Source organism: Podarcis pityusensis (assembly GCF_964106645.2).
Source record: "Podarcis pityusensis genome assembly, chromosome: 17".
Taxonomy (NCBI): Eukaryota; Metazoa; Chordata; class Lepidosauria; order Squamata; family Lacertidae; genus Podarcis; species Podarcis pityusensis.
This window is the reverse complement of record NC_138042.1, coordinates 12,264,453-12,292,132: the sequence shown is the minus strand read 5'-3', so window position 1 is coordinate 12,292,132 and position 27,680 is coordinate 12,264,453. Positions and strand designations below refer to the sequence as shown.

Here is a 27,680-nt window from a genome sequence, read left to right as displayed (position 1 = left end):
TTCACACAGACACAAAATGGGAGAGTAGTTGTTTATCTGACTAAATCTGTGACCCTCAGTCCAAAAGAAAGACCCCCTCAAGCCAACTCCTCCTGTACAATACTTCCTCCCTTTTGCATAGGGTGAGCACACTTGGTACTATAGCAGTGTAAAATCAAGGTGTGTAGACATCAAATCACAAAATGAAGGGGCCGAGCTGTACCCAATTCCTGAGAGAGCGCAGAGCAGGTAAACTAAGTTTAGCTACTTGAGCTTGGCACAGACTATGTTGGGCACGCAAACATACATTCTGCTGCACCTCTATCACCCAACAGCCACACGTTTGAGGAACTGGGTGCAGCATAGAGATGTCATTTTCTGATCCCGTCAACCCTTCCTGGTTCCGCTCTGGTAGAAGTATATTTTAAAAACAAGTTTTTACTTGCCTCTTTGGTTGTGCAGTAGTTTTGAGCTAAAGACAGCAGCACCGTAATGTGATCAAGCGTCACACCCCAAAAATTCCGGGGGTGCATTCCTTGTTGGTTGGTTGCTTCCTTCCTTCTTTCTTTTCATTAATAATTTTTATTAAATTTTCAAATTTTACATTTCAAATTAAACATCTGAAATCAAACCTGGTCCTATTAGGTTCAGTGCGGTTAAAATGAAATTGGTGCAGGCTGGGACTAGCAGTACCAAGGGAAAGGGCCAAGCTTAGTGCCCACACCCATCCTGATCCTTAGTTTCTCACATGTAGTTGTCATTCATTCATTCCCATGGGTGAAGTAACAAACTGGACTTGTCAGTTCTGTTAGGGTGAGGCCTAGCCTGCAAGGGCCTTAGCCACCAACCTCTTTACTCCCCGGCGGTCTACAGTGGGTTGAATGTGTGTCTACACCTCAGTGCATTGTACCCTGCTGGTTATATTGGAAATATATACCTTGCTGCTTGCATTTAAGCTATATATATATGCAAGCTGTGGAAGTAGCAGTGAAAAGCAATTGTGTGGCAGAGGTGGAGGATGCTGCCGTTCTTTTCCCTTCTAGTCACCTGGTATTGAACCCTCTCCCTCTGCTGCTTTCCTGATCCCATGAACTGCACATGTGGTTTCAGATTAGGGCAGGGGCAGAGTACAAAAATCCGTCTTGCCTTCCTCACAAGAAGATGCGGAATACTTTTCATTCTGCTGTTTTGAGGTAGTCCACAAGTCTAGGCTTCTAGTGGTCTCATTCTCAGAGTCAGGTTTTTGGGTAGGCAAAACCGCCAGCTGCATGCTTCAGCTGAGCTGCAAGAACAGAAGTGTTAAGAGGGAAGGGGACGGGGACGGGACGGGGACTCTAAGCTTGTGCATGCAAAGTAGATGGAGTGACCACACATACAAAGCTCTTGCTTCATAGATGTATGTTGATAATACAGTATATACACAATGATTGCTTTATATAAAATAACACCTTGTTTATATAGCGACATTTAATTGCCACTTGGCCCTTCCTTAACCCACAAAAAAAACCAGCAGTATACAAAATATAAAATATTTTTTAAATATTTATAAACAGTTGCAAGGAAAAAATAGAACTGTATGAAAATATCCTTCCCTTCTTCAGGTGATTAATGGGCTTTTAATCCGTAGCTGTTCAGAGGATACGAGTATGCCCTGCCCAACACTATACGGTCCCGCAGGAGTTTAAATAAGACATAGTAATTGCAGAAGAGGATCAGGGCCATGGAAAGGGTATGGTTCCACTTCTCTGACCGCAACAGGGAGTAGAGCTGATAGCAGACCACGCTGCCTTCAATGAGAATCAACAGGTTGAGAAGCCGTAATGGACGGTGAAAGAGGAACTGTAGGGAGGGAAAAAAACAGTGCTTGAAGGGTCAGAAAGCAGACCGTTTGATGAAAACCAAATTCTGGAGGGCAGGGGAAAAGGAATAGAAGCCCAACAACCGCATCTGAAGCCCCAGGGCTGTAGCCACTAAGAACACTGCTGTGGTTGTGTTATTTGAACCACTGGATCAGATTCAACTACTCAGTTCTGCTAGAGGAAGCCGTGCAAGGGCTTGTGCTAGTGCAACAGGGCTTCCCCCCACCATGCGCCTATCCCAAACCTTCTCTAGAAGCAAGGAGATGTGAGATCATTCTGTCGGGCAAGCAGTAATGCATGTGCTGATGGAAGAGTCTCCTCAGTATACCTGAAGGAGCTTCTCTACCCCCATCGTTCAGCCCGGACACTGAGGTCCAGCTCAGAGGGCCTTCTGGTAGTTCTCTCACTGCGAGACGTTACAGGGAGCCAGGCAGAAGGCCTGTAGTGGTGCCTGCCCTGTGGAACGCCCTCCCATCAGATGTCAAGGAAATAAACAGCTATCTGACTTTTAGAAGACATCTGAAGGCAACCCTGTTTAGGGAAGTTTTTAATGTTTGATGTTTTATCGTATTTTTAATATTCTGTTGGGAGCTGCCCAGAGTGGCAGGGGAAACCCAGCCAGATGGGTAGGATATAAATAAAAAAAATATTATGATTATGATTACTACTACTACTACTACTCAGCTTAGTGCTACACTGAAATCCACCCTGTTATATGGCTAATGCAGGGTTTCCCATTCTTGGGTCTCTGGCTGTTTTTGGACTACAAAAACTTACTCAGGGGTTATATTCCCAGGTACTGCTGTATATGTGAAATTGTGCATAGTGGGGAACACCATCTTAAAAAGCAAAACTCCACCAAAAACCCACAATCATCTTCCCGACTTCACCACAATCACTTCCTCCAACTCCAACAGGCCTCAAAGACTCATGGGATTGCAGTTGCAACGGCTCCTGGGACTGTCAGCTGCTTTCCCACTATTTGGGGGGCCATTTTTGCCCATTCCGCAGTTTACATCAATTTATTTATTTGCAGGCGTCAGAAAAATTGTGCTTAAATGTGGTGGTGGGACGTATGAATTCTTACGTAATAATACTTACGGTACTTACATAAAAGCGGGCATGGGACACATCTGAAGGCACTGCTACGTTATAAGGCCCGACTGCTTTGTATAGGCATCGACTATGTCGCACTAGCACTCCCTGTGGCCATATTGTGCTCTCAGACCAGCTGTGGAGTATGACAAAGGGACTCTGTGAGCATCAGAAAACCAACCCGGAGTAATTTCACGATTCAAAATGTTATATATACACTTGGTAATATATACGCCCCGAATTCATGTTGATTGGTTTAGGCTTTTATATACACTTATTTTCAAGCAGTAGACACTGAAATAACACCAAGAGTTTTCAACCGAGTTGTAAATTCTGAATTAGATTGGTCAATACAAACATACATAAAACCTGAGGTTTCAACTCTGTTTTGGAAAGTAGAATCTTTCACTAGTAGCCATAAAATACACAAAACAAAGACACCTTGAGTTATGTAATAAAGCTGACAATCTTCTTGTACGTAGGTTAAAAATATATGCAACTGAAAAGAAGAATACCTCAGGTATATATTGAAGAATAAAAGGAAAGAAACCCCAAGGGTAAAATCATAAATAGCTTTGCATATACAAATCATAAAACCCATCCTTCACCAACCAGGTACCCTCCAAAATATTTTGGACTACAACTTTCAACCTATAGCCAATTGTACAATTAGATGTGAATTTGAATAAGTAAAAACCAATTTCATAGGAATCCTCATTCTCTTCTTTATTTTTGCTCTGGAGGTGTACAGATGAAATTATGAAAAATTAGGCACTAAAAGCTGAAATAAGCAAGTGGACTTTTTTGGAAAGATTAGCAACAAAGTAAGCTAACTTGATGAGAAGGCCTGCTTTAGTACCACTAATGTGCACAGGGCAGAAACTGCCCTGTATTAACTGCAAGAACCCTGTCCTGTCCAATTTCAAATTTGGAGCTGGGAGAGGGAAGCAAGGGATTTATCCCCAGCCACAGTGTGAGGTCGAGAATCACAGTCTAATCCTTACCTAAGCCTGTCTACTCAGAGATAAATCCGACTGAGTTCAATCCAATATACTTCCAATTAAGCATGCACATGCTTGCAGTTACCTTGCAGTAAGCCCAATTAAACACAGCAGGACTTGCTTCAGAATAGAAATGTACTGAAAGAGAGAGGTAGGGTCCTGGGCGCTCACAATTTTTGGTTTGGTTTGTGGACCAATTTTTATCCATACCTGGGCAGTGCCCCAAGTATGTAGAATCCACTGTTTTATTTGTGGGTGACCCACTTTGTTGCCTAAGGGGCAGGCACTAGATCACCTAAATTCAAATGCGACGAAATGATGATTTGAAAACTTGTGATTTGTCTGTTAAGTGATTTAAGCTAGGAAGAATGATGTTACACTCGTTCTCTGCGCCCTCTTCCTACAATTCTCACTGGATGAGAATACAAAAACAAAACAAAACCCCCACCCTGCCAGTTACCACAATAAATTCTGCAAAGAGTCTCAGGTAAGCTTATCAAAAACAGATCTCAATAACAGTAATTGAAAGTATGGTGCACAACAAAATCATTGAAGAATACTGACACAGACAATGTAGTCTTGGGTCCAACTAAAGAAAGGTACAAAATTAGGATACCTTCAGCTGCCCTATTTTCTTTCCCTTGACCCTTGTCAACAAATGCTTTGAGGTCACACTCACATGTGCTGGGGGGCATTGCTGTATGAACCATGTTCCAGCTTCTGCCACTTGCCCAGGTGGGCAGCTGATCTGTGTAGCAAGTCACAATACTTGGGAGGAAGCAGCTGGGTGGTGAGCATGACAAAGGCGTTGATCCACACCATGATGAGGTGTTCACAGGACCAGCGCATGTCATAGTACTGTGTGCTCTGCAAGAAACCAAAGAGGGTGTTAATGCCAACGCCCCAGAGATCTCAAGAGTGGGAAGACGGTGCCCTACAGCCATAGATTTAAGTAGCTAACTAGGAACTGCCAGCAAAGGACTCTTTGAGATCCTCCTTTCTCCTTGGCATACATTACATGAAATTTTTGCACAGCCGATGTATATGCCACTGTGGAATATGTGCACACCCATGGTCACTGGCATGGAAGTAAAACAAGCCCAAGAACGCTTCTTGGGTACACAGAGAGAAACTGGATTGGGTGTGGAAGGTCCAAATCTGCCCATTAGACACCAGCCTGATAAGAGCACCAGTGATCTATCTGGACAACTTTCTGAGGTCTCTGGTAAGTCAGCCTGGATATCACAGCTGCCCCTATTCTCTAATCATATTAATTCAAATCCTGCACTGGCTCCCTGTGGAGTACAGGATCAGGTTTAAGGTGCTGGTTTTAACCTTTAAAGCCCTATACGGCCTAGGACCCTCGTACCTACAGGATCGCCTCTCCTGGTATGTCCCATGGTGGACCTTACGGTCTTCAAACAAAAACACCATGGAGGTCCCAGGCCACAGGGAAGTTAGGCTGGCCTCAACCAGAGCCAGGGCTTTTTTGGCTGTGGCCCCGATCTGGTGGAATGCTCTGTCACAAGAGACTAGGGCCCTGCGGGACTTGACATCTTTCCGCAGGGCCTGCAAGACAGAGCTGTTCCACCAGGCCCCTCCTTTGGTAATCCTCATAGAATTCTAGCCCAATGGTTGCCATTAATTTGATTTTGAATTGATTTTAGAATCCTGTGTTACTTTTATTGTTGTTAGCTGCTCTGAGCCTGGCTTCGGCTGGGGAGGGCGGAATATAAATAAAATTTTATTATTATTGGTAGCAGTAGTAGTAGTATGAACACCCAAGGCACTGCCAAATCATGATGTGAGCTGGGCATCAAATGCCTGCTAACAGTACCAAAATACAGTGGTACCTTGGTACTCAAATGGCTTGGCTCCCGAACAAATTGGCTCCTGAATGCCGCAAACCCTGAAGTAAGTGTTCCGGTTTTCAGAAGCTGAACGTCCGGCACGGCTTCTGCTTGAGTGCAGGAAGCCCCTGCAGCCATTCAGAAGCAGCAGCTTGGTTTTCGAACGGTTTCGGGAGTCAAATGGACTCCCGGAACGGATTAAGTTCGAGAACCAAGGTACCACTGTATACTTGTTACAGTTGTCTGGGAAAGAGAGCGGGGCTAATAGATGCGATGAAAAATGAGTGGGCGAACCACAGTGGCACTACATGTATGGCAAGACCTAGCTGCCAATCGGGAGTGATACTCCAGAATCAGCCACATTCTGCCATCCAGGCTGCCAGAGGGGAGACAGAGAAAGGGAAATTTAACCAGAAACCCACTGTGTTAACAATCCACAGACAAGATTTAGAAGGTGGTGGCAGCAGCGGCAGCAGCAATAGCAATGAAGGAGTAGGGCAACAGCTACCTTCACAAAGCACAGTGGCAGGAATGCCACATAATAGGCACTGAAGAGGGAGTTGAATAGAACCTCCTTGATTCTGCGGTTGAAGTCTGCTTTCAGGCATTCCACCTCGTTGCGAATGAGGTCTGGAGACAAGGGGCAGCTGTGTGTGGGGATGGGCACGGGGTTGTTGAACTGTTCTTTCAGGGACTCTCTCAGGAGAGATAGGAAGTCTTTGGGCTTGACGAGGCTGCCAACCCCCGTGGCACCAGAATCTACCAGCTGATCTTGCACCAAATAGCCACAGTCTGTGGGAAGAGGCTGTGTTCTGCTGTCTTGGTGGAAGCAGCACAGTGGGACATAGACACCAAACCTGCAGGGAAGGGAAAGGAAAGGGTGAGATTACAGCCTGTGGTATATTAGGCATTCCAACCATGAACATCTGAAAGGAGCTTCCTGAGCAAGAGGCTTGCATTTCCTGCACCCAGGTTATTCGCTCATGTGCTACTTTTGTGGTATGCCTCAACTCCCAGGGCTAAGCAGTGAGGCAATAGGTAAAGGAGCACAATCATTGTGTTGGTACTATCTCTTCAATTGCTGCCATTCTTCTCCCCTTTCCTACCCACCTTTAAAATCTACTCTTCCTCATTGGCTCATATATTGCATTAAGTCGATGGACCAGATGTCTCTTGACCTTTATAATGATTCTAGCAGGGAAAAGATGTTGAGAGCGGCATCGTTTTCCTCCTACCCATTTCCCCCGAAAGACCTATTCAACTGGCGGCTTTTAACCCTGTCGATTCTCTGCCAATCTTGTGTGGATCAACAGGGCTTCTCTTTGTCATGTCTTGTACTTTTGGACCCTTTCCTATTTATTACATTCAGGATACAAGAGAATGATACTCACGGGTAGCCAAGAAAGAGGAGATTCAGAACAGAATGGCTACGGAAAAGGTTAACTAGTGTCCAGCAGAGCACCCATCCACACAAAGTGAGCAGCACCAGGCGTGCCAAAATCAGTGCCGTGTAGTGAATCACTGATGTAGTTCCCACCTGAGAGGCCTGCAAATTCAAACACCAAGAATTCAAAACACCAGCCCTACAGTTTCTCTTCCTATATGCCGCAATACATTCCAAGAAACAGCCTGACCTACCATCCCCACACGGTATAGCATGGCTCTCAAAGCCAAAAGGAAACCATTTTTATTTTTATTTTATTTCTTTGCTAGACTTAACAAAATAGTAATGAATGCTTTAAATATAGTTTTTTTGGGGGAGAGTACTGAAAGCAAGTAATTATATCCTCCTTAATACTGCAGGTGTTTGTGAGGATAAAATACTAGCTTAGTGTTCTCTCTGACAGTAGTGAGACAGGGGAAAAAATGGCATTACAGTTGTACCTTGGAAGTCGAACAGAATCCGTTCCGGAAGTCCATTCCGACTTCCAAAATGTTCAGAAACCAAAGTGTGGCTTCTGATTGGCTGCAGGAAGCTCCTGCAGCCAATCGGAAGTCGCGGAAGCCCCAGACGTTCGCCTTCCAAAAATAGTTCGCAAACCGGAACAGTCACTTCCAGGTTTGCGGTGTTCGGGAGCCAAAACGTTCGAGAACTAAGGTGTTAGAAAACCAAGGTATGACTGTAATGTTAAGATTCAGAACCAATCAAAACAAAACCTACCACAAGGGGTGAGTGCTACCCCACTATAGTACCTACAGTAAATAACAAAACTTGTTTTTTCATTGTTTGTTTAATCAGGAGTAGCCAATTTGGTTGATGCTGTGGACTACAGCTCCTGTTATATCTGACCATTGGCCATGCTGGGGAATGATGGAAGCTCAAAATATCTGGAGGACACAAGGCTGGCTATGCCTGTTTTGAATGGGTGTGTGCATGTGTCAAACACTGGATTTCTGAGGACCATGCTTGGAGATCCATCTAAGACCAGACCCAACCATTTCCAAAGTGTGGGGCTAACCAAACGCAGATCAAGTGAGCCAACCACTTCCCTTTTCCAAACGTCTATGGATCAGGGATAGCTAACGTTCTACTCTCCAGATGGACCATTGACTCCAATGGTCAGGGATGATGGGAGTTGCACAACAGCATCAAGCTGGCTATCCCTGCTCGAGTTGGTGTCATGAACACGTGCAGCAGCATTCAAGATCAGAGGAATCATGGAAAGAGTTATTTCCATGTCCTGGGACATTGGGACCCAAATTCAAGGTGTTGGTACTAACATAAGGTCCTATAAAGCTCAGGACCAGATTACTTTAGAGACTGCCTTATCCCTTATGTACCCAGTAGATCCCTCAGGTCTGCAAGCTCTAAAGATCTCAGAAGCCTGCTCCACAGTAATACATAATAGGGCTTTCAGGGTGGCTGCTCCTGTTCTGTGGAAAGATACACACTACAGTGGTACCTCGGTTTTCAAACGTAATCCATTCTGGAAGACCGTTCGAGTTCTGAAACATTCGAAAACAGAAAACTCAATAGCCGACAGCTAGGTTTTAGGATCTTGCACTCAGCGGAAGTCATGTGGTATGTTTGATTTCCGAGGTGTGTTTGAAAACTGAAGCATTTACTTCCAGGTTTACAGCGTTCAAAAACCGAAATGTTCGTCAACGGAGACGTTCGAAAACTGAGGTATCACTGTATCTGCACTTTCTCAAAACAACTGAAGACATTTTAGTTCCAACACAGGGTTTCCAAGCTGGACAAATGTGTCTTTGCCCTAAGTGTCTATTTTGCATTGTTTTAGTTTTGTTGTGCTTTTGTTTCTTAACCTTTCTCATTATTTCCAGTGGCCTTAGAGGTTGCAGCATCTAGAGCTATCTGAGATCCTTGTAGCAAAGTAAGTTTTGGAAACAGAAGATGCAATATCAGAGGTCTAGGAACCACTATTTTATGCCCCATCAACAACAGTCCAAACTCTGTTCAACCCAAAAATCTTATATAAAGTCATCAGAAGCTTGGACTTGGAATGCCATGCACATTTAAAAATGACCTATGAACAACTGACTTTCAAACTGGCACTCGAGAGATAGCTCACCAATGAATCCCACCCTGTTTGCTCGTCTGTTAATCTCACAATTTCTCCCTTGGTTAATACTTTTAAGATGCAACCTCTACTGGCACTGTCAATCTTGCTTGAATGAAGTGCTGTTCACTTAATCTCTGCCTGTATTGCTATAGGTTCCTATTGGAACCTCACTGACTCTACCACTAGTGCAAATCACCCTGGGCTAATCCACTTTCTGGTTGTTAAAATTTTAGACTATTCCCAACAAATCCTCCCACAGTTCCTTTTCTTTTCACCTGACGTGGCAGCTGTTAACATCAGTAAATGGCAGCACTTCACCAAGGTGAGTGAACATGTAGGCCAGGGGTCAGCAAACTTTTTCAGCAGGGGGCTGGTCCACTGTCCCTCAGACCTTGTGGGGCCAGACTATATTTTGAAAAAAAATAATGAACGAATTCCTATGCCCCACAAATAATCCAAAGATGCATTTTAAATAAAAGGACACATTCTACTCATGTAAAAACATGCTGATTCCTGGACCGTCCACAGGCCAGATTTAGAAGGCAATGGGCCGGATCTGGCCCCCGGGCCTTAGTTTGCCTACCCACGATGTAGGCTTTCATGTGTGGCAAATAAAAAAACGACAAGCATCATACTGAGCTCATTCTAAACCTCCGATTTCTTTGGGAGAGTTAATTGTGACAACATTACCTCAGAGATGAGGGCCCATACCAGCCTCCGCGCCAGCATCACTGTGATAAATGCTGCCAGATGGTAATCAATGAGGTGAAAGTTCTAAAGGAGAAAAGAACAGCGTATTCACCAGGGTGAAGGAGAGGCCAGAAAGGCAGGAGCTGCTGAGATGACATAGCAGAAGCATGGAAATTCCTATAAAGGAGAACCAGGACACACTCTGAACCATTCCAAGTCTGCCAGATAAAGAGGGAAGAGAAGGGGACAGATTAAGCACATAGAAGCAGCTTGGGAAGGCTACCGTATTTACAACTGCCACTTAGAAAGGAAAACCTAGGAGCAGACATTCTGTAGTTACCTGTGAATTTCTGGGGGTTTTTTGAGGGAAGGAAGGCAGTAAGCATAAGGGGGAAAGGCCCCACTCTTCTGGGGTTGTGAAGCCAGCCTTTGGAATCTGGAGGAAGGGACTCTCCCATCAATCTCCAGACACTACAGTGACACACACACACACACACACACACACACACTCAAACATTAAATGAAGAGAAAAATGGTCAAACACAAAACTGCACTGGCAACAGCCTCACTCCCTTGAAGGAAAACAGGAGGTGGGGGAAGGGGCTGTAAGTGGGAAAATGACCAGATCAGGATGAGTCACAAAGCCAGGAGGGAGGGGTAGATTGGGAACCTTTTAGAACTCCATTAGCCCAGTAGATAGTAACCCAATAAAGAGAGCATGTAGAGGGAAGACTTGGCTGCCCTCGTTCCCTTGATAAAAACAGGAATTCACAGGCAAGTCCAGAAGATTCATTGCTCCCCTTAGGGGAGGAAGGCAGCTAGTTTAAGGAATGTTGAAAGACAGTACACCCCAGGGCAGGAACCCCATGGCCAAAAGCTCCAAAATGCCCTTCCTTCCTACTCCCCCAAGTGTGGAGCTGCCTTGAGAAGTCGTACCCCAAAGGCTGCCTTTGAGGGAGAAAAGGGGTGTATTTCATAATGTCTGGGAAAAAGAAAGGATGGCAGACTTGGTGATGTCAGCCGAGCTACAGAGACACCATGATTAAACTTCCCTAAGCAAACTGCAAGAAGGGCATGCGGCCAGCAACATGGACTCACCAGTGACGTACAGGAGGCAGGGTGGTTGTATGGGTACCACCACACGGTCTTATAGATATTAATATACTGAATAAAGAGGGCCACCAGCAGGTAGATGAAAAAGAAGAACTCAAACAGAAGGTTCCCGTCTACAGGCAGCTCAGGGATTCGGCAGTGTCGCACAGGCTCAGGGGTGATCAAGGCTGTAATTGGAGGAGCAGAGAGGCTGATAGCACTACCATTCCTGAAAAAGAGAGAAACAACACGTCACTAACTCTTGCCAGTGTTCCTGGGATATCTCACCCTATTGTGGGTTAAATGCTTAGCATTTAAGAGTATTTAAATCAATGCTGGGGGAAACCTCTGCCTGCAATTTTGGCCAAGCAACACTCACATGCTCTAGCCATGGCTGCTGTAGGGTCTACCTTTCCTTTGCAAGAACAGGCAAATCAAGCTATTGTTGCCGCCTGCAAAATGCTACCTTGGTTATTGCTGCTTGCAAATACAGTGCACTTTGCAAGCACCGTCAATCAACTGACCTTCAGTGATGCAAGTGCCACCATGGTCTCCAACGGTTCCAAAGTCCTGCAAGGTTTGCTCACTCCTGGCAAAGCTAACACTAGGGGGGATGGAGAAAGAAAGGATCTGGTGTGCTGGCCAGATCCCGTTTCCCACACCAGGTTTAAATTGTTCAATGTTAACTACCTCAAGAGATCCTTACAATTCTTTAACATAGGTCAATATGTTCATCCCCATATTGCAGATATGGGGCAGATTTGTCTAAGGTCAACTAGTAAGAAAATCACAGAAGCAAGGTCTGAACTGGACACTTCTTGATATGCAGCTTAACCACTGTACTACACTGAACAGTCCTTAACACAAAAAAGCAAAGTACTACACACAGCACTCTCAATGATTTAGAACAAGTGATTTCTCTCTCTCTCCACACAGCCTCTGGTAGTATGGGATGACATGAATGATGAGTAGCACCTCACCACAGGCAAGTGCGATGCATGCCTTTGTCAAGAATTTGACACTTTTTAGCTTAGTATGGTGGGATGGAAACACACGTCACATATGTCCTGTGTCCTTCCACGGACGTCCCTTGTTTTTCCACTTCTGCAGAAGCCAATGCCAGAAAAAATGGAGCTCAGACCATCAAACAGAGATACCAGATTTTCCCCAGCCTAATCCTGTTCCAGCTTTGTCTGGTGTATCAAGAATAAGATAGTGTAACCAAGCAACCCCCTGACACTAGATGCCTAGCAGTGCATTCCAATCCTCTGGCTTCCTTATCTTAGCTTTCTCAACCTTCAAAACTTCTATGATATGCAATGTTTATTAACGAGCAATGCTCAAGTCAAGGCCACAATTTGAAGGAACAATTGGAAATTAAAATCCAACTAGCTGGAAGAGACACCCCATGACCCAGTGAATATCCAAATCTGAGTGCCAACTCTTGGAATGCCCAGAAGAACAAAAAACAACTGGTTTTATATAACATTTAAAGATGCTTGGATGAAAACACTTGTATGTGTAACCTTGATATAAGAACTATTGCTTTCTTTTCATGTGTGCTGTACCTTACGAACTGGAACTGATGGGCCATCTGAGGGGAAGGGGTATGTAAAGGCTTTCAGGTCACACAAATGCCTGAGGCGGCAACCCACCTGAATCTCCATTGCCCAACAGGAGTATGAGATATAAAATGAGCCAAACACAGAGTCAGGCAAACACACACTGTCAAATTCAGGACAACAACAAGTGTAAAGAAACAAGATTCTTGTGAACCCAAGTGTGACCTGATGATAACAAGTAATAACAAAAGTTCTGCCTCCCACATTTAAACCCACAATATTACGTTTTGACTTAACCTGTTTCTTAGACTAGTGCCGTTGCCACAGTTCCCACCAACCAACGTCTGGAGAGAAGGCAAAGCTGAACGGCTTAGCTGCTGCCGACTGGGTCCCCTCCTTCCACCGGGCATGACCAGGAACCAATCCACCTCTTCCACCTCTGGCAGCCTTTGCCCTGAGATCTAGGTAACAATTCACAAGACTTTCCAGCTCTGCAAATGAGAAAAAGAAAGAAAGAAATTAGTTAGTTCAATTGTGCCTCAAGCATCTGCTAAAATGAACCAAGTGCCTTAGATAACTCCCATGGCCCCAAAACTAGCCTTTTACAAAGTGTCAAGAAGCATATGGGTAAGAGGAATTTAGCTGGCACGGTGTACTTCAGACACTTTCAATAAAATCCTGCAACAAAGAATCCTGAACCAGCTTATCAGCCATGAGATAAGACAACAGGACTTATGGAGTACTAACTTGAGTTTAAAAAACTGGAAACAGAAAGAAGAAGCAACAGGCAGTTCTCCCATTGGAAGGATGAAGTGAAATCCCTCTAGGCTTGGTATTGGAAGGACGGGATGCAAGACTACACTGGTTTTTGGTCCGATTTTGCAGGGCTCTTCTTATATTCTTATCTAAAATATTAGCAACATTCCTTAACAATCTGCAGTACCCGAGAGTTTTGACTTCAGCAAAATGTCTGCAGAAAATCCTCACATGGGTGACTAGCTGCAAAGAAGTCAATGCTACTGGACCCCTCATATGAATAGGGCATTTTGGCAAGTGTAACTTGAAGCACGTTACTTTGGATCCAACTAAAACAATTATATTTCCGCTCTGATACATCGGAAAAGATGTATTGGAATGAAGACAGTGTTGTTTCACAACAATGGCATATGTGAGACAGTACCTGGAATTTCTGGATCCCAGCCTATTAATTGCACTTTTGTTTCTACTTTCACTGATCCCCAACTACCACCTGGGAGTAGAAATCCACACCTCACCCGCAGCCCACGCCAGGGAACATAACCATTATAGGTTAGAAGATAGATGGGGAATCTGTGGCCTCTCCAAATGTCCTATGCCTAGTTCCCATCTACCCCAGCAAGCATGGTCAATAGTGATGGAATACAGACATTGTAGACATTAGGAAGGCCACATAGCCACCAAAATTAGGAAGATAATATAGTTAGGGCACATACTGCAGACCATTTTTATAGCACCACCAATGTGCATGACGTTGTAATCTAGACTCACACAAAGGAGTAAGTTGCCATGACTAACAATCATTACAAGCTTTTCTCCTTTACTTCAAAATAATTGTCAGTAATAGCTATTGGTCCTGTATTAAATTAGTATTGAAAGTTGAAAATCAGCATACAACATTTCCTATTGGGAGGTTTATATGAACAATGATGTGGCCTAGGTTGTGGTTGACACCGATTTATTTGGGATGGTGAAAACCCAGAACAGAAACAATCAACTTGGTACACAGCAAAAACGAAAGGACAATTCCATGTTAGGGATTAGTAGGGGAGAAAATGGGAAAAAAAGACGGCCAATATGTGTTTATGGTGTTCATTGCGTTTGCAATCTGTATACAGTTCTGCTTGCCTCATCTACAGTGTAAGTTCAGAGAAGGGCAACAAAACTCAAAGGGTTGGAGTCCCTTAATTTAGTTGTATTTTAGTACATAAATATGTACCCTGCCTTTCCATTAATAATGCCCAAGGCAACTAACATTATAAAAAACAAGGTCAGAAGTAATGTAATAAGAACTTCTAAAAGTAGGCCACAGAAAATACGACTGGCAAATGTCTGACAAAGCAGATGAACCTTTAACAGGCACCAGATCACTCAGGGCAGGGAGTTCCAGAGGAGTTCCCATAGGAATTTCCCTTTGAGGAAGTGCTTGAGCAGCCTAGAGAATTGTTTCCTCCTCAATACCAGACCTCAGGGTTGCACAGTGAAAATGGCAATTGATTTAGGACTAACAGAAGAGAGTACCTCCCATGAGGCATAATTAGAGTGAATTCTGTAAGTTGTGAAGATCGCCTTTGTCTTGGATGACTTCAAAAGGGGGTAATACAAGTTCATGGAGCGTAGTGATCGTAGAAACTTGTCACTGATTAATCTAAAGGGGCGCCCATGTTCAGAAGCACTGCACCTCTGGATACTAGCTGCCAAGGATCAAAACAAGGGAGGTCCCTTGTCTTCATGCTCTGCTTGTGAGCATCCTGGGGACATTTGGCTGGAAATTTCATGCAGTTGGAGCCACTGCTGGAAACAGGATTCCAAAATAGATGAACTATTGAACTAGCAGCGCTCTTCGATTATGGCGTTACTTCACTTGACCAGTTGAGATGCTACAAGATGACATTTAGCTGCCAAGGCATAGGCCTCTATTGAGAATTAACATGTGAAGCAAGCATGTTGATATGGTGGGGCTGCCAAAAGATGCAAATGAAAGATGAGAACATTGTGTATATCAAAATAGGTTTTGTGGCCATACAAACTTAGATCAAAATATTACCCCTTATTCAGGGGATAAGAACTCAATGTCCTAATCACTTCTTGTTTCTTACTCTCAGTGTTATTATCTACATTCCTGCCCATGGTAAGAGTTATCTACTGCCACATTAAAACTACAAGACAGGATACGTATCTAGGCGGATTTCCTGGGATCATTTAGTAACTGCATCACATGACAGCATGGATTCACTTTCCACTGCCTTTTACAAAATAGGGGAATGGTCCAACCACATTAGAAGTGCTTCAGTCCTGTTGATTCTAATGAGAGATATATCAGAATGTGCTTAGTTTTATCACTGAAAGCTTTAATTAAAATATATGCAACATTCTGTTACGATCTGGAGAGCCAAGTCTTTGCTCAGTTGCAATTATTTTGTATGTCTAAAGACCTGTATGTATTGCAGCAACACTGTTTGCCTTATGGAGTCCAGCTTCCATATTGACACACTGGACTTTCGAGTTCAAAGTTGGCAAAATCTTTTATTTACTGACCTTGGATAACACTGTCAATCAGAATAAAATACTATTAGTAGGGAAAAAAGCAGCATGTACATAAAACTGACTTTTCATTCAGATTCCCTGATTTCTGCTTTGTGACTAAAGATAAACATTTTAAAGAAAGTAGAGAAAATGATGTTGTGAGAGAACACAAACACATATGTGCATTAAAGGGAAGCCAGAATTACTGGCGACAAAGGCTGACAAGATCCTAAACAGCTGTCACTTTGGTAGAAAAAGTGATTCTACTGGCATCGCAAGAACAACTAATCACAAAATGTAGAATTTTAAAAACTTGCTAAAAAGGAAACTTTTCTGTTAAGCTTTGGATAGAGCTAGGTAATAGAGAAAAATGTGGCTAGATTTTGGACAATTGTGACAGCATTTGAAATTCCCATTGTTCTAGGCACATGTGAAAAATGAACATAAGATTTTAGCTGCAGTTCATTCATTTTCAGCTTTGTATTCTTGTTATAAAAAAGTGTGCCTAGACATTCCATTGTTGCACCCATAACCTAGGTTTAAGGTGCCATTTAGCTCCTAGCTTTCTATCTCAGTTTCTAACACTGAATTGTTATCATATGGAATGAGGGGCTATTACTACTACTAATTTATTATCCGCCCTTCACCCTAAGGTTCCTGGGTGGGTTACAGCCATGGTTTGGCCTAGCATTATGTCTGCATCCAGGCTCACAGTTTTAACTCGCTTAACGTTATGTGTGAACCGGACCAATATACCGTAAGGCAATACTTTTACTATGCAAGAAATCTTGATTTGAAATGTGTATATATACTCCACCTCTTATAGTAGAAGGCCCACAAATCAAAAGAACTGGCAAACCGCTTCGGCCTCGTCTTGCTAATGGTTAGGCAATTCGATCTGTTGTATTCACTGGTGCTGCAAACACCATATTCAGTGTCATTGCATATAAACATAATACATACAGATAACTTGCCATGTTTGCTTACATGCAGTAGCCAAATTACTCATACTGTGCACCCTTCAGTTTTATTAGGAACCATTACTATTAATTATTTCTGAACTTTTAAACTGCCCTTCATCGTAAAGGCTCCCTGGATGTGTGTGTTTTTGTACAAATCAATATAAAATTAACATTATAAACATATGGATAATACAACGCAATTACAGTCAACTGAACCAAATCAGTAATTCAGCAGCAGCTCCTCCACACACGAGCATAAAAAAGTGATTAAACGTGCAAAGGAGCTTAACGTGGTAGACAGCCAATGCACCACTGACGGGGAGAAAGTTCCAGGAAAATGGGGCACCCTCACAGAGAAAGCTCTGCATTATGCTCCCTCTCAGCTGCCACACTCATTGGCAGAACCATGAGAAAGACCCCCTCAGTCAATCCTAAGGGAGGAATTCAACGCAGCACTAGGAATATCATTTTTGCTTGCCTGATAGCAAGATCTCCCCCTCTCTGTCCCGGTGCGCTATTCTGGGGGCTATCGCAACCCACCCAAGCCAATTTGGTGGTCGAGGAGGAAGAGTCACTGTGGAAGTCCTTGTGCGCGCTTCTGCTAGGAAGATGGATTAGCTGGATTGGGCCCTCAGGCACAGGCCTGCAAATACAGTACCAAGGAAGGCACTCCTTCAGATATTTGGCTCTTAAGTCATTAAAAGCTTTATAAACCAAAGTTAATCTCTTGAATTGGGCACAAACTGGTAGCCAGCAGAACCAGTATTATGTGGTTCATTCTTGCTGTACTACTCAGAACCTGTACAGCTGCTGTCTTAAAAAGGAACCCCACATCTAAGACATTAGACTAAGGCTTAGGTATTAGCCAAAAAGTGAGCCACCATCAAGCACTGGGACTTTGCCCGTTTACATCACACAAACAAAACCTGACTACTCCCAGAGACAGTCAGAAGCAGGGCTGGCCCAAGCGCAGCCGACAATTTAAATTCTGTAACCGAGATAAGATCATAGGTATACGCATGGGTAGAAAATATTTAATCCATGTTTAAACTTGGCACCAACAACCCATTAAAATCACAACGAGCCACCATCAGTGGGGGCAGCCAGGAGCTGGTAAACAGTACTGGGAAGGAAAAAGTATTAGACTTTCCCTGTATTAGACAGTTTTGCACAGCTCAGCAGCTTTTTCCATAATGGAGATAGTTTGGAGCTGGCAAAAGCATGCAGGCAGGAAGTCAGGGAACCACCTGCTTTTCTGCCACAACCTGATTAATGCCCACCAAAAGCAACTTTTCCAAGTCACATGCAAGGTTGCAAGTACCATGAAGTTAAGGTCCCAGGAAGATAGGACCACACTGCAACAAATAATTTCACAAGGGTCTTGCTTTTCTTTGGGAAGCCCTAAATGGTTTCTGCCAAGTATACGCACGCTGCAATTCCCAGCTATTTGTGTTTTTCCAAACTTGGGGGAAGCTCACAGAGTCATTGTGTTCTGAATCAAAGTCATTCTTATTTTGGTGCATTCATTCCATTATGTGTGTTATCCCAGATATTTATGCAGCTACAGACCTGATCAATGCAGTCTGCATAACATATTGCTTCACTACAAGGTATGTTTACAAGTGATTAAAAATCAACAAGTTCTTACAAGCCAACACGAACGCAGCAGCCTCAGAAGAAGATACTATGCATGGAAGCAAGGTTGAAAAACACATTAATTCAGGGGTGTAGTGTGGAGGGGGTTGCCAGGCTGATGGCCCTGGGCACATTTTTTTAGGGGGCGCGGCACATTTGGCCCCTCACGCTGCCCTGCCAGCCCTGTGCTGCTTTGCAAGGCTGGGATCTGATCTGAATGATATGCCCGGCAGGGAGATATGAGAAGGACGCAACAGCCATGTACCTTTCGATACCAGCCTCTCCCTTGCTTTGCGAAGCAGGGATCGAAGGGAGCATGGCTGTTGCATCCTTTGCATGCCACCCTGCCAGTCCCAATCTAATTTGTGAGGCTGGGGCGATCCAAGGGCTGCTTCGGCCAGCCCCCCGTGTGGGTGGGCAGGCAGTGCAATGTGGTTCTGCTTGGCTCTAGTGGGTAGGGGCATATTCCAGTGGTGGTGGCGGCAGTGAGGGCTGAAGCATTGCGCATCCACCCCAGGCACTGGCAAACCATGCTACGCTTCTCTATTAATTGCTACTAGAAATAATTTGTTCTCCTGTAGTCCAAGAGTGAGTGTAGCATGCACAGAAGGGCACATGCCCAAATGAATGAAGGGAGGTGGGGACCTATCCCTCCTCATGAACACCACGAAGAACTTGTCCACCCACCAAGGAACTCCACACCATAAGAGAATCAAAACAAGTGAGATAATCTAAATAAGATGCACAAAATAGTGCAATGTTTTTTGCATAATATGATGCAATCGTAAGTACTGACTGGATTTTGAAAACGAAATGAGTTAACAAGAGAAAGGCTTTTCACATGGTGACATTTTCACAATTAAGGCTGATTCTGAAAGCAGATATATTTTTACAAGGTGTGAATTAGGGATACACATTCTTTCTGTTAACATACAAGCAGTCAACTTGGCACACATCTTTTTTGCTTCTATTGAAAACCACTGGAAATGACATGTTGAGTGACTGGAAGAGATTTTAATGACCCTAAGAATCAGGAGATGGATGGACAGGCTAATTAAAAGTATTCAAAAAATAGAGGTATTTTATATCATTTCAACATAATTTGCATGATTGGTGCCTTGTCTTGATGGACATTTCTTTAAATAATATACTGGAATGGATCCAGTTTAATGTAGTCACACATAAGTCCCACTGAAATCAATGGGTCTTGTTAGTCATTACTAACATAGATTGGATTCAATCTATTTATTTTTGTTTCACAACAGAAACTCATTGAATCCTTTTAAGAAATATCAGTTTACATTATTAGTATTTATTATTTATACAGCACCATTTTAACAAGAGCATGGAACTGGTCTCTCAGTTTACATTTATTGAGCTTAGAAAAATGAATTGATTGAAAACATTAGAGCAGGGATTGCCAACCTGGTGCCCATGGGTACTGGTGTGCCCACTAGTACCTCCTATGATGCCTGCAAAAGGCTCAGTAAGTATCTCCTCAAAAATCCAAAATGCATGAGACTGGCAGTGGTAGGGGGATGCCCACATCTTTTTCTGTTTCTGTCTCTTTCCATTTCTTTACATGTGGCAGCCATTTTGTGTTATGTCAGACACACTACAGCTGCCATGTTCCAGCATTCAAAATTAGCCAGGCGCCAGTCACATTTTGCGACTGAATGGAAATGTCCAGGAGCCATGCTTAGTGCCTAGCATCTTCACTTTCCCAGTTGCAGTCAGCTGGTCTGCCAGGTACAGCGGCAGCAAAAGATGCATGTCTCTTGCTGCTGCGCTACCCCGCCAAACAACTGATCTGCCCAGTAGCGCAGCAGCAAAAGATACACTCCCCCCCCTTTTTTTTCTGCCGCACTCCCAAGGTGAATCAAGTAGGAAGACTGGTAGGAAAAGGCAAGGTAGACTAGTAGGAAAAGACACATTTTTTGCTGCTGCACTACTCTGCAGTCACCTGATTCACCATGCAGCAATAATAATAATAATAATAATAATAATAATAATAATAATATTTTTTGCTGCCGGGCAAATGAGGTGTTTGGTGGGGTATAGCGGCTGCACTACCCTGAAGACCTCCAGACTGGCCCAGCAGCATTTTGTTTGTTGTTGTTGTGGGCTGCCTGGTCTGGTAGCGGGGTAGAAAGAAAAAAGGTGCCTAGACATTTTGTTTTGGCGCCCACAGCCTAGGTCCCAGGAGCCACATAGCTCCTAGCATTCCTATCCCAGTTTCTAACAATGCATGCACCTATACTACTTTCTCAACATTCTCAAATGTGCCCACTCAAAATGTTTGCGACCTCTGGACTAGTGAGACACTAGTGAAAGGGATACAGGTGCTGGAAAAAGACCAAGTTTGGATGCATACTTAGTCGTGCTTAGAGAAGACCCTACTGAAATCACTGGGACTGAAGTTAGAACGGTGGGTGATATCCAACTTAGGTTGATGACCTGCACCACATACCTGCAGGTAAGCCCCTTTGACCTCAACAGGACTTACATCTAAGCAGACATGTATGGGACTGTGCTATGAATTGCGTAAGACCACTGATTTTACTACATCTGTTCTGAGTATGACTAACACTGAATACCAGACTAAGTCTGGATCAAAACTTATAAAGCAGGAGTGAGAAACCTTTTTGGTTCCACAGGCAGTTCCTGGTGATATTTGACAGGTGAATTGGCCAAACTACTGTCAATCACATGACATCACAATGTGCAAGGTGCTTTGAAATTTTGAAGTTGGGAAGTCCTCCACCAAACTGTTTTAGCAGAGGAACCCATACAGGTTTGCATGGAATCCTCTGCAAAAACGATGGGGGCGGGGACATCCTTTTAAGTGAGAGATTCTGATTCACCTCTACCACACAATCTCATTATTGAACTAGGATTTATAAACTATTAATCAACTTCCTCTTATCAATAGTGACTAGTTGCATACCAAGTGTGACCAAGCAGGATTTATTACAGGAGGAGAGTTGAAGATCAGCCTAACTAAATACATAGGGGATAATTATTTACTGAAACATATGTAACATTTGTTTGCTTAGATTAAAGGAAGATAAAAGTAAACCTATATTTATACAGCACCATCAGTAAGCGTGATATTTTATAGTGTATAAAAAAGGTTTTCCTACACTGAGGAGCTTGCAGTGTAATCTTACAACAAAGAAAGAGGAGATGCGGTAAACATCAAACAACATGTGGGTGCTTCTGTTCATATGTATTTAATTTAGGCTTAGTTCCATGCCTAGTTACCATAGTGCGTAGGAACTAAGGGGTTATGTCAAAGGCTTTATGGAAAAAGTTGAGTTCCGAGGTGAGATTTGAAGGAAGGAAGAGAGGAATCAAGATAGTTGCAGTATCTTTTGAGGGAGCAGAAGACCTTTGCACAGTGAAATACAGTGAAGCCAGAGAAGGAAAGATTATGGGCAAGGTTGAATGTGCCCATATTGAAAACATGGAACCGAAGTGAACTGGCAGGGCAGAGGAGATGGACTGTTGGTGGTGGTGGCTGCAGGGCCAGAGGCTGACCCAGGGGAAGGGAGCAGCGATTTGTGGGGTTTATGCCTCCTGCGAGACAGGAGTCAGGGCTGGAGGGAGTGGAAGAGTCTGAGCAGGAACATATGGGGAAGGGATGCAGGATGCAGGACAGGAGCCCGAGTGAGAGGAAGGGTAGGATGCACCAGGAGAGGAGGAAGACAGGGTACCTGGATGGTGAATGTGGACCGTCAGATGGAAGTACCCGAGTTTGGATGGAGACGTGGTTACACCAACAGTCCAGCTCAGAGCATAAGCCTGAGGAGGGGATGCCAGCCACTTGTCGGCAGAAGTATGTGCACATGTTCTGTGCACCTTAGGAACTACTGTAATTGTGTGCTTTGCCAATAAAGAATTATGCTACTCACCGTTTGTCTTCCTTGGGTTGGGTGTGCTCAGGACACCAATGAAATCATAAGCAACCATTAGGCAGATTATGGGGAAAAATATTCTTTCCTGAAATACTCTTCTTATGACTACATAAATTGTAATACTTACATCAGATTATATCCAGTGTTCGAAACTCCCATTGTTCTAGGCGCATTTTGTGACAGGGAATTTTATTAGCGCGAGCAATTTATGAGCTCTGGGTGCAGTACTGCGCCTAAAATTTCAGATTAAAACTGCAGAGTGGAAGGAAAGGAGGACCTTTTTCTGCCTCCCCACTTCCAGCTGTTCTGTGAAGACTGGAGAAGAAACCCTCTTAAGAATATTAGGGGGGTGGGCAAGGGAAGGACTAGACCAGGTGAAAAATGAACATAAGATTTTAGCTGCAGTTCATTCATTTTCAGCTTTGTATTCTTGTTATAAAAAAGTGTGCCTAGACAATCTCTTGTTGTGCCCATAACCTAGGTTTAAGGTGCCAGTTTCTAACACTGTTCATACCCTTCGAGTACTTCCAAATTCAGAACTATATTTTGTAACGTTGCACCAATTTAGAAACCAAGCTTGGGGAAAATTTAAAAAAAAAACAAAGAAGCTATGTCACCTGCTTCTTAATTTAACTAACCAAGGGAGCAAGATATTGCATATTTAAAGAGTGGCACCTTTCCAACATAGTTTGGAAGATTATGAATGAGTCATGGACTTGCATGCTTTCCTCCCCTTCCAGCCTCTGGTACATGGCTTCTCTCTCTATTTCCTGTTTAGCACCAACCATCATTTTGCCAAAACATCTGAACTATGAACCTGCCCTTCTCTGGGGAGTGCAATCCCATCCAAAGCAGCCTTGTCTTTCCAGTTCTTTGAAAACTCTGCATGCATAATACTGCCATCTTGTCTGACTCAAGTTTCAATTTGCTGGTCCCCATCCAGCCCGTTAATGCCTCTAGGCACTGTTCTAGAACCTCAGACACCTAGCCTGATTCAGATGGAATGGAGAGATAAAGCCACTCTTAGCATTTAGCCTTGAAGATATATATCTAGAGAGAGAGAGACTTCAATTAAAATAGACTTTTATATTCACGAAAAATATAAAGGATGATGGTGTGACAAGGATTAGTTTGGATATATATATTGTGCCTTAGCACATTTTGTCTTTAAAATCAGAGATGAGTATGAAATCTAATCATTTATCGCCACAAGTATCAGTACTTCGATCCTCAATATGCTTATTTTAAAGTCTCATTTCAAAATACTCTTAGGATTGCTAACTAGAAGGTGTGACCCACTAAAACGGCCATGCAGGTGTCCATGTGCATAAAGCCCATGGCAAAGCTCAGACATACCTAGGACTGAAAAACAGTATGGCCTAGTTGCTTTGCGACAGCAGCTGGCAACTGCTACAACCAGCTGAAGGAATCAAAACAGTTTCCTAGCCAGGAATATAGCACCACGTCCTTGTTGATCCTTACCAGTATTGTTGCCAATGCACACACCACTTACAACAGCTTGGCTATACCTAGGATTGCACAGCAGCACAACACTGTACATGAAAAAGATTGGATTTAAACTCAACACTCGATTCACTGAACAATGGCCACATTCGTCCATAATGCTACCCACAAATCTAATTAGTCTGCACATTAGCAAGGAGTCCCTACTTTGCTCCTCTTTTTCTAAGGAGTAGAGCAGGGGTCAGCAACCTTTTTCAGCTGTGGGCCGGTCCACCATCCCTCAGACCATGTGGTGGGCTGGACTATATTTTTTTTGGGGGGGGGGGGAATGAACGAATTCCTATGCCCCACAAATAACCCAGAGATGCATTTTAAATAAAAGGACACATTCTACTCATGTAAAAACACACTGATTCCTGGACCGTCCATGGGCCGGATTGAGAAGGCGATTAGGCCGCATCCGGCCCACGGGCCTTAGGTTGCCTACCCCTGGAGTAGAGAAACAAATCACAGAGTAGCTGGCTTCTCACTCATTGTTAATTTGGAGATAAACACAGAATACTAAACCAGCTGATAGCCATGGTTTGTTGACATGTAAGCACAGCCTATGGTTCTTAGCAGAGAGTAGAGTGATGCATACATATATATTCCTCACCAGTAATTACAAGGAACCTAAGTAGGCACACGCCCTTTGCAGATACCAATGGAAATATTCAAATGATCAACTTTAAAATGGAAAATCTGTGAGAGACAGCTAACCTACTTGTTTCAGAGTGCTGTAAATTAAGTTGAGCCTCCACACATTTTAAGGGTTGAGAAAAAGGAAAACACTGTTTGGTGACCCTTCGTATCAAGAAGTTTCTGAGTGTAAGTCAGAAGTAGGCCCTTCATAAACTTTTCCATTAGCATATTTTTCAAAATGGAGCAGGCAGCTTCCCTTCATTGTGTCTGTTTCCAAAAATCCCCAGTTTTTCCAATCTTCACCAGTGTCCAACCTCTCCTGCCTATTCTTCAGAAAAATGAATTCATAGTAATGGGAATTTACCCTTTTAAGAATAAGAATTATTCATTATTTCATATCTATTATTCATGAAGACATTACTCACATGTGCACTAATGTAAAACCAAAACCAAACCTATTTTAGTCCAAAATTCATGAGCCACTTCCTGAGTTCAAGTGACCACAAGATATAGCTTCCTGACATAGTAGGAAGAGATGCTATTTAAACTAGAAAATTAAAGCTGCAATTCACCTTCCTGAGAGTTAAGCCCTACTTAACTACATCTGAATACATGGCTGAACTAAAAATATAACAAATTTTGTCATTTCATGTTGAACCAGCAAAACCACACAAGATTATTTCAAAGTACCTTTCGCCTTAAAACAATCACCATGATCCACACAGGATTTCCTTCCAGAGGTAGTAACATTTAGGAATGTAGTGTTATTGTGCATTTTGATGACAACATAGGTAAATGGTTGCATTGTAATTAACACTTTCAAGGTGCTGATCAACATTGTCCTGTTGGGGCAATTTCTCAACTGGGGCCAGAAGCCACAGGTGGATCCTAATGCACACAAATTCTGTTGGAGGTGTTTTGAAAGACAGATCCCAAATACCTGCAAATCTGGGGGATAACTGAAAAAAGCAAATCCCATTCTTACCCACACATGCAAGTTACATTCACATAGGCAAACTGCACACATAACAGTATGCTTTAATCGTGTCAGTTTCAGTGTCTGTTTTGGCTTAGATGGGCACCAAATTGATCAGAATTCTGAACCTGTTTTTTGGGATTTGCTCTGCTATGTTTGGAACCCACCTGTTTAGTCCTTCTAACTGAAATGTGGCAAGCCTTACTGCTTAGCAGATGTGCAACCTTATCTTGTGCCACATGTTTAATCAGACAGCAGTTCTTTGAGTTGTCGGGCTTATTTCCCCATAAAGTGTGCACAGGATGAAGCCTAGGCAAAATTACACAATGTTTAGAGAGGCAGTCAAATGTGCTAGTCACTTGCTCCTGCTGAATGCCTGATTCTGAGGGAATACTCCTGAGGTGCCTAAGACTAATATGCAGAGCCAAACCTTTCAAGTCCAGATTTCTTTTTTTGGATACAGAAAAAGGAGAAGTTTAAATAAGCCTCAACAGCCTCCACAGAATGGAAAAACATACATATCAGCCTAGGTAAACTCGGCCCTCCAGACGTTTTGACTACAACTCCCATCATCCCTGACCACTGGTCTTGTTAGCTAGGGATAATGTTCAGGTGTTGCTGGACTACAATTCCAACCACCCCAGTCACTGGTTTGCCTGGTGGAAGCTGGAAGTTTAGCAACATTCAGAGGGAACAAACTAGGTAACCCTAGGTTTTCATGTACAACCATAATATCACCCAAGGAGAACGGGAGGTTGCATTTCTTTATTTTAAATGTGAGGCAACCCAATTCCTATACGAAAAAGGAAGGGGTTGAAGAATGAGGTGGGGGCATGCCTTTTTTCAGCTGGAACTCACCGGAACTCAGTTCTGCCACCTCTCAGGTGGGTGCCATTGGCATTCTAAGAGAATGAGGGAGGTGTTCGTGGTTAAGTCCAGCACCTCTTTTCCTAGAAAAATAGGACTGGGTGAGGGAAAGAGTGCCACACTGTATCAAGGGGAGTGGTAGGAGGAGGAAGAACCGCCTCTCCCCATATGAATCAACCTCGACCCTGCAATCGATGTCTGTAAGGCCATAACATAGAACGGGCGTTTTCTGAAGTGACTCCCTGCTTGTGAAATGCTGTCTCCAGGGAGGCTCGCCTGGCACCTTCATTACCTACCTTTAGGCGCCAAGCAAAAGTGTACCTCTTTCCCTGGGCCTTTGGCTAATTATACAACCTATGGCCATTTAAACCGTGGTGCGTGTGTGTACATGGCTATAGTTTTTGCTTCTTACGTGTTTTCATGTTTCTGTGCCACAAACCGCCCTGCGATCCTTACGTGAAGGACAGCATAGAAACCTATAAATCAATCCATCAATAATGCATAAGTAAGTAAATAAGAAATATTCTCAAGTGGTGTTTGAGAGTGAGAGAGAGAAAGAAAGAGAAAAAGAAAGAAGTGAAAGACACCTGAGGAAGAAAAGTGTATGTATTGGGGAGGAGGGGGGCGGGTTGGGATGCCAGTGAGTAACTGAGCAGCAGCAAACTGGCAATTAAACCCAACGGGAAGAAGGAATGGATGAAGAGCAGCAGAAGGGGGAAGAAAGAGGAGAAGGAAAGGAAATTAAAAAAAAGAAGGTCTTCCCCTTTGGCTGAGAGACAAAGAAAGGCGGGCGGGAGCTAGGCCGACGGACGGGGGAGGCTCCCCTCTCCTCCTCCTCCTCCCTTGGAAGGGCCTTCCTGGGACGGTGGGGCGCCCCGTCCGCGCACCCCTCGCCGTGAGGAAAACACGAGAGTGAGGGAGGGAAGGAAGGAAGGAAGGAAGGAAGGAGCGGCCGCTCGCTCTCTCGCTCGCGCCCACTCACCGCCTCTCTAGCAGCACCATGAGGGGGTCCCGCCGCCGCAGCAGCAGCAGCCGCCTGCCCGCTCTCGGGGGCCCGCCAGGCTGCGGAGGGGACCCGTCCCGGAACGTCCCGGTCCGGCTCCCCGTTTCCTCTTGTCCCTCCTTCGCTCGTTGTCGCCGCGACAGCAGCGGCGGCGGCGGCGGCGACTGCAGCTCCTGCCGCCCTGAAGAGACGTGGCAATGAGGGGCTGATGCGCTCATCAGCGTGCGACGAGGGAGGGGCG

At 43.9% G+C, this 27,680-nt stretch overlaps 1 protein-coding gene across 2 annotated transcripts; it reads right to left on the bottom strand.

Annotated features, from left to right (window-relative positions):
* Positions 1-1,508: 1,508 nt before the first annotated feature.
* Positions 1,509-27,639, bottom strand: TMEM39A (transmembrane protein 39A). 2 transcript variants are annotated; one of them, XM_080987857.1, is made up of 9 exons: positions 27,419-27,639; positions 12,950-13,143; positions 11,097-11,319; positions 9,999-10,082; positions 7,176-7,330; positions 6,293-6,641; positions 4,614-4,801; positions 2,940-3,069; positions 1,509-1,818 (listed from the first exon to the last, which is right to left on the bottom strand). In XM_080987857.1, the coding sequence occupies exons 2-9, from the start codon at positions 13,060-13,062 to the stop codon at positions 1,585-1,587; spliced, it is 1,476 nt and encodes a 491-aa protein (XP_080843983.1). In that variant the 5' UTR covers positions 13,063-13,143; positions 27,419-27,639; the 3' UTR covers positions 1,509-1,584. The 2 variants fall into 2 exon arrangements, with proteins under 2 accessions (XP_080843983.1, XP_080843984.1); XM_080987858.1 differs by having other exon boundaries at positions 2,949-3,069; positions 27,419-27,637.
* Between the last annotated feature and the right edge of the window lie 41 nt (positions 27,640-27,680).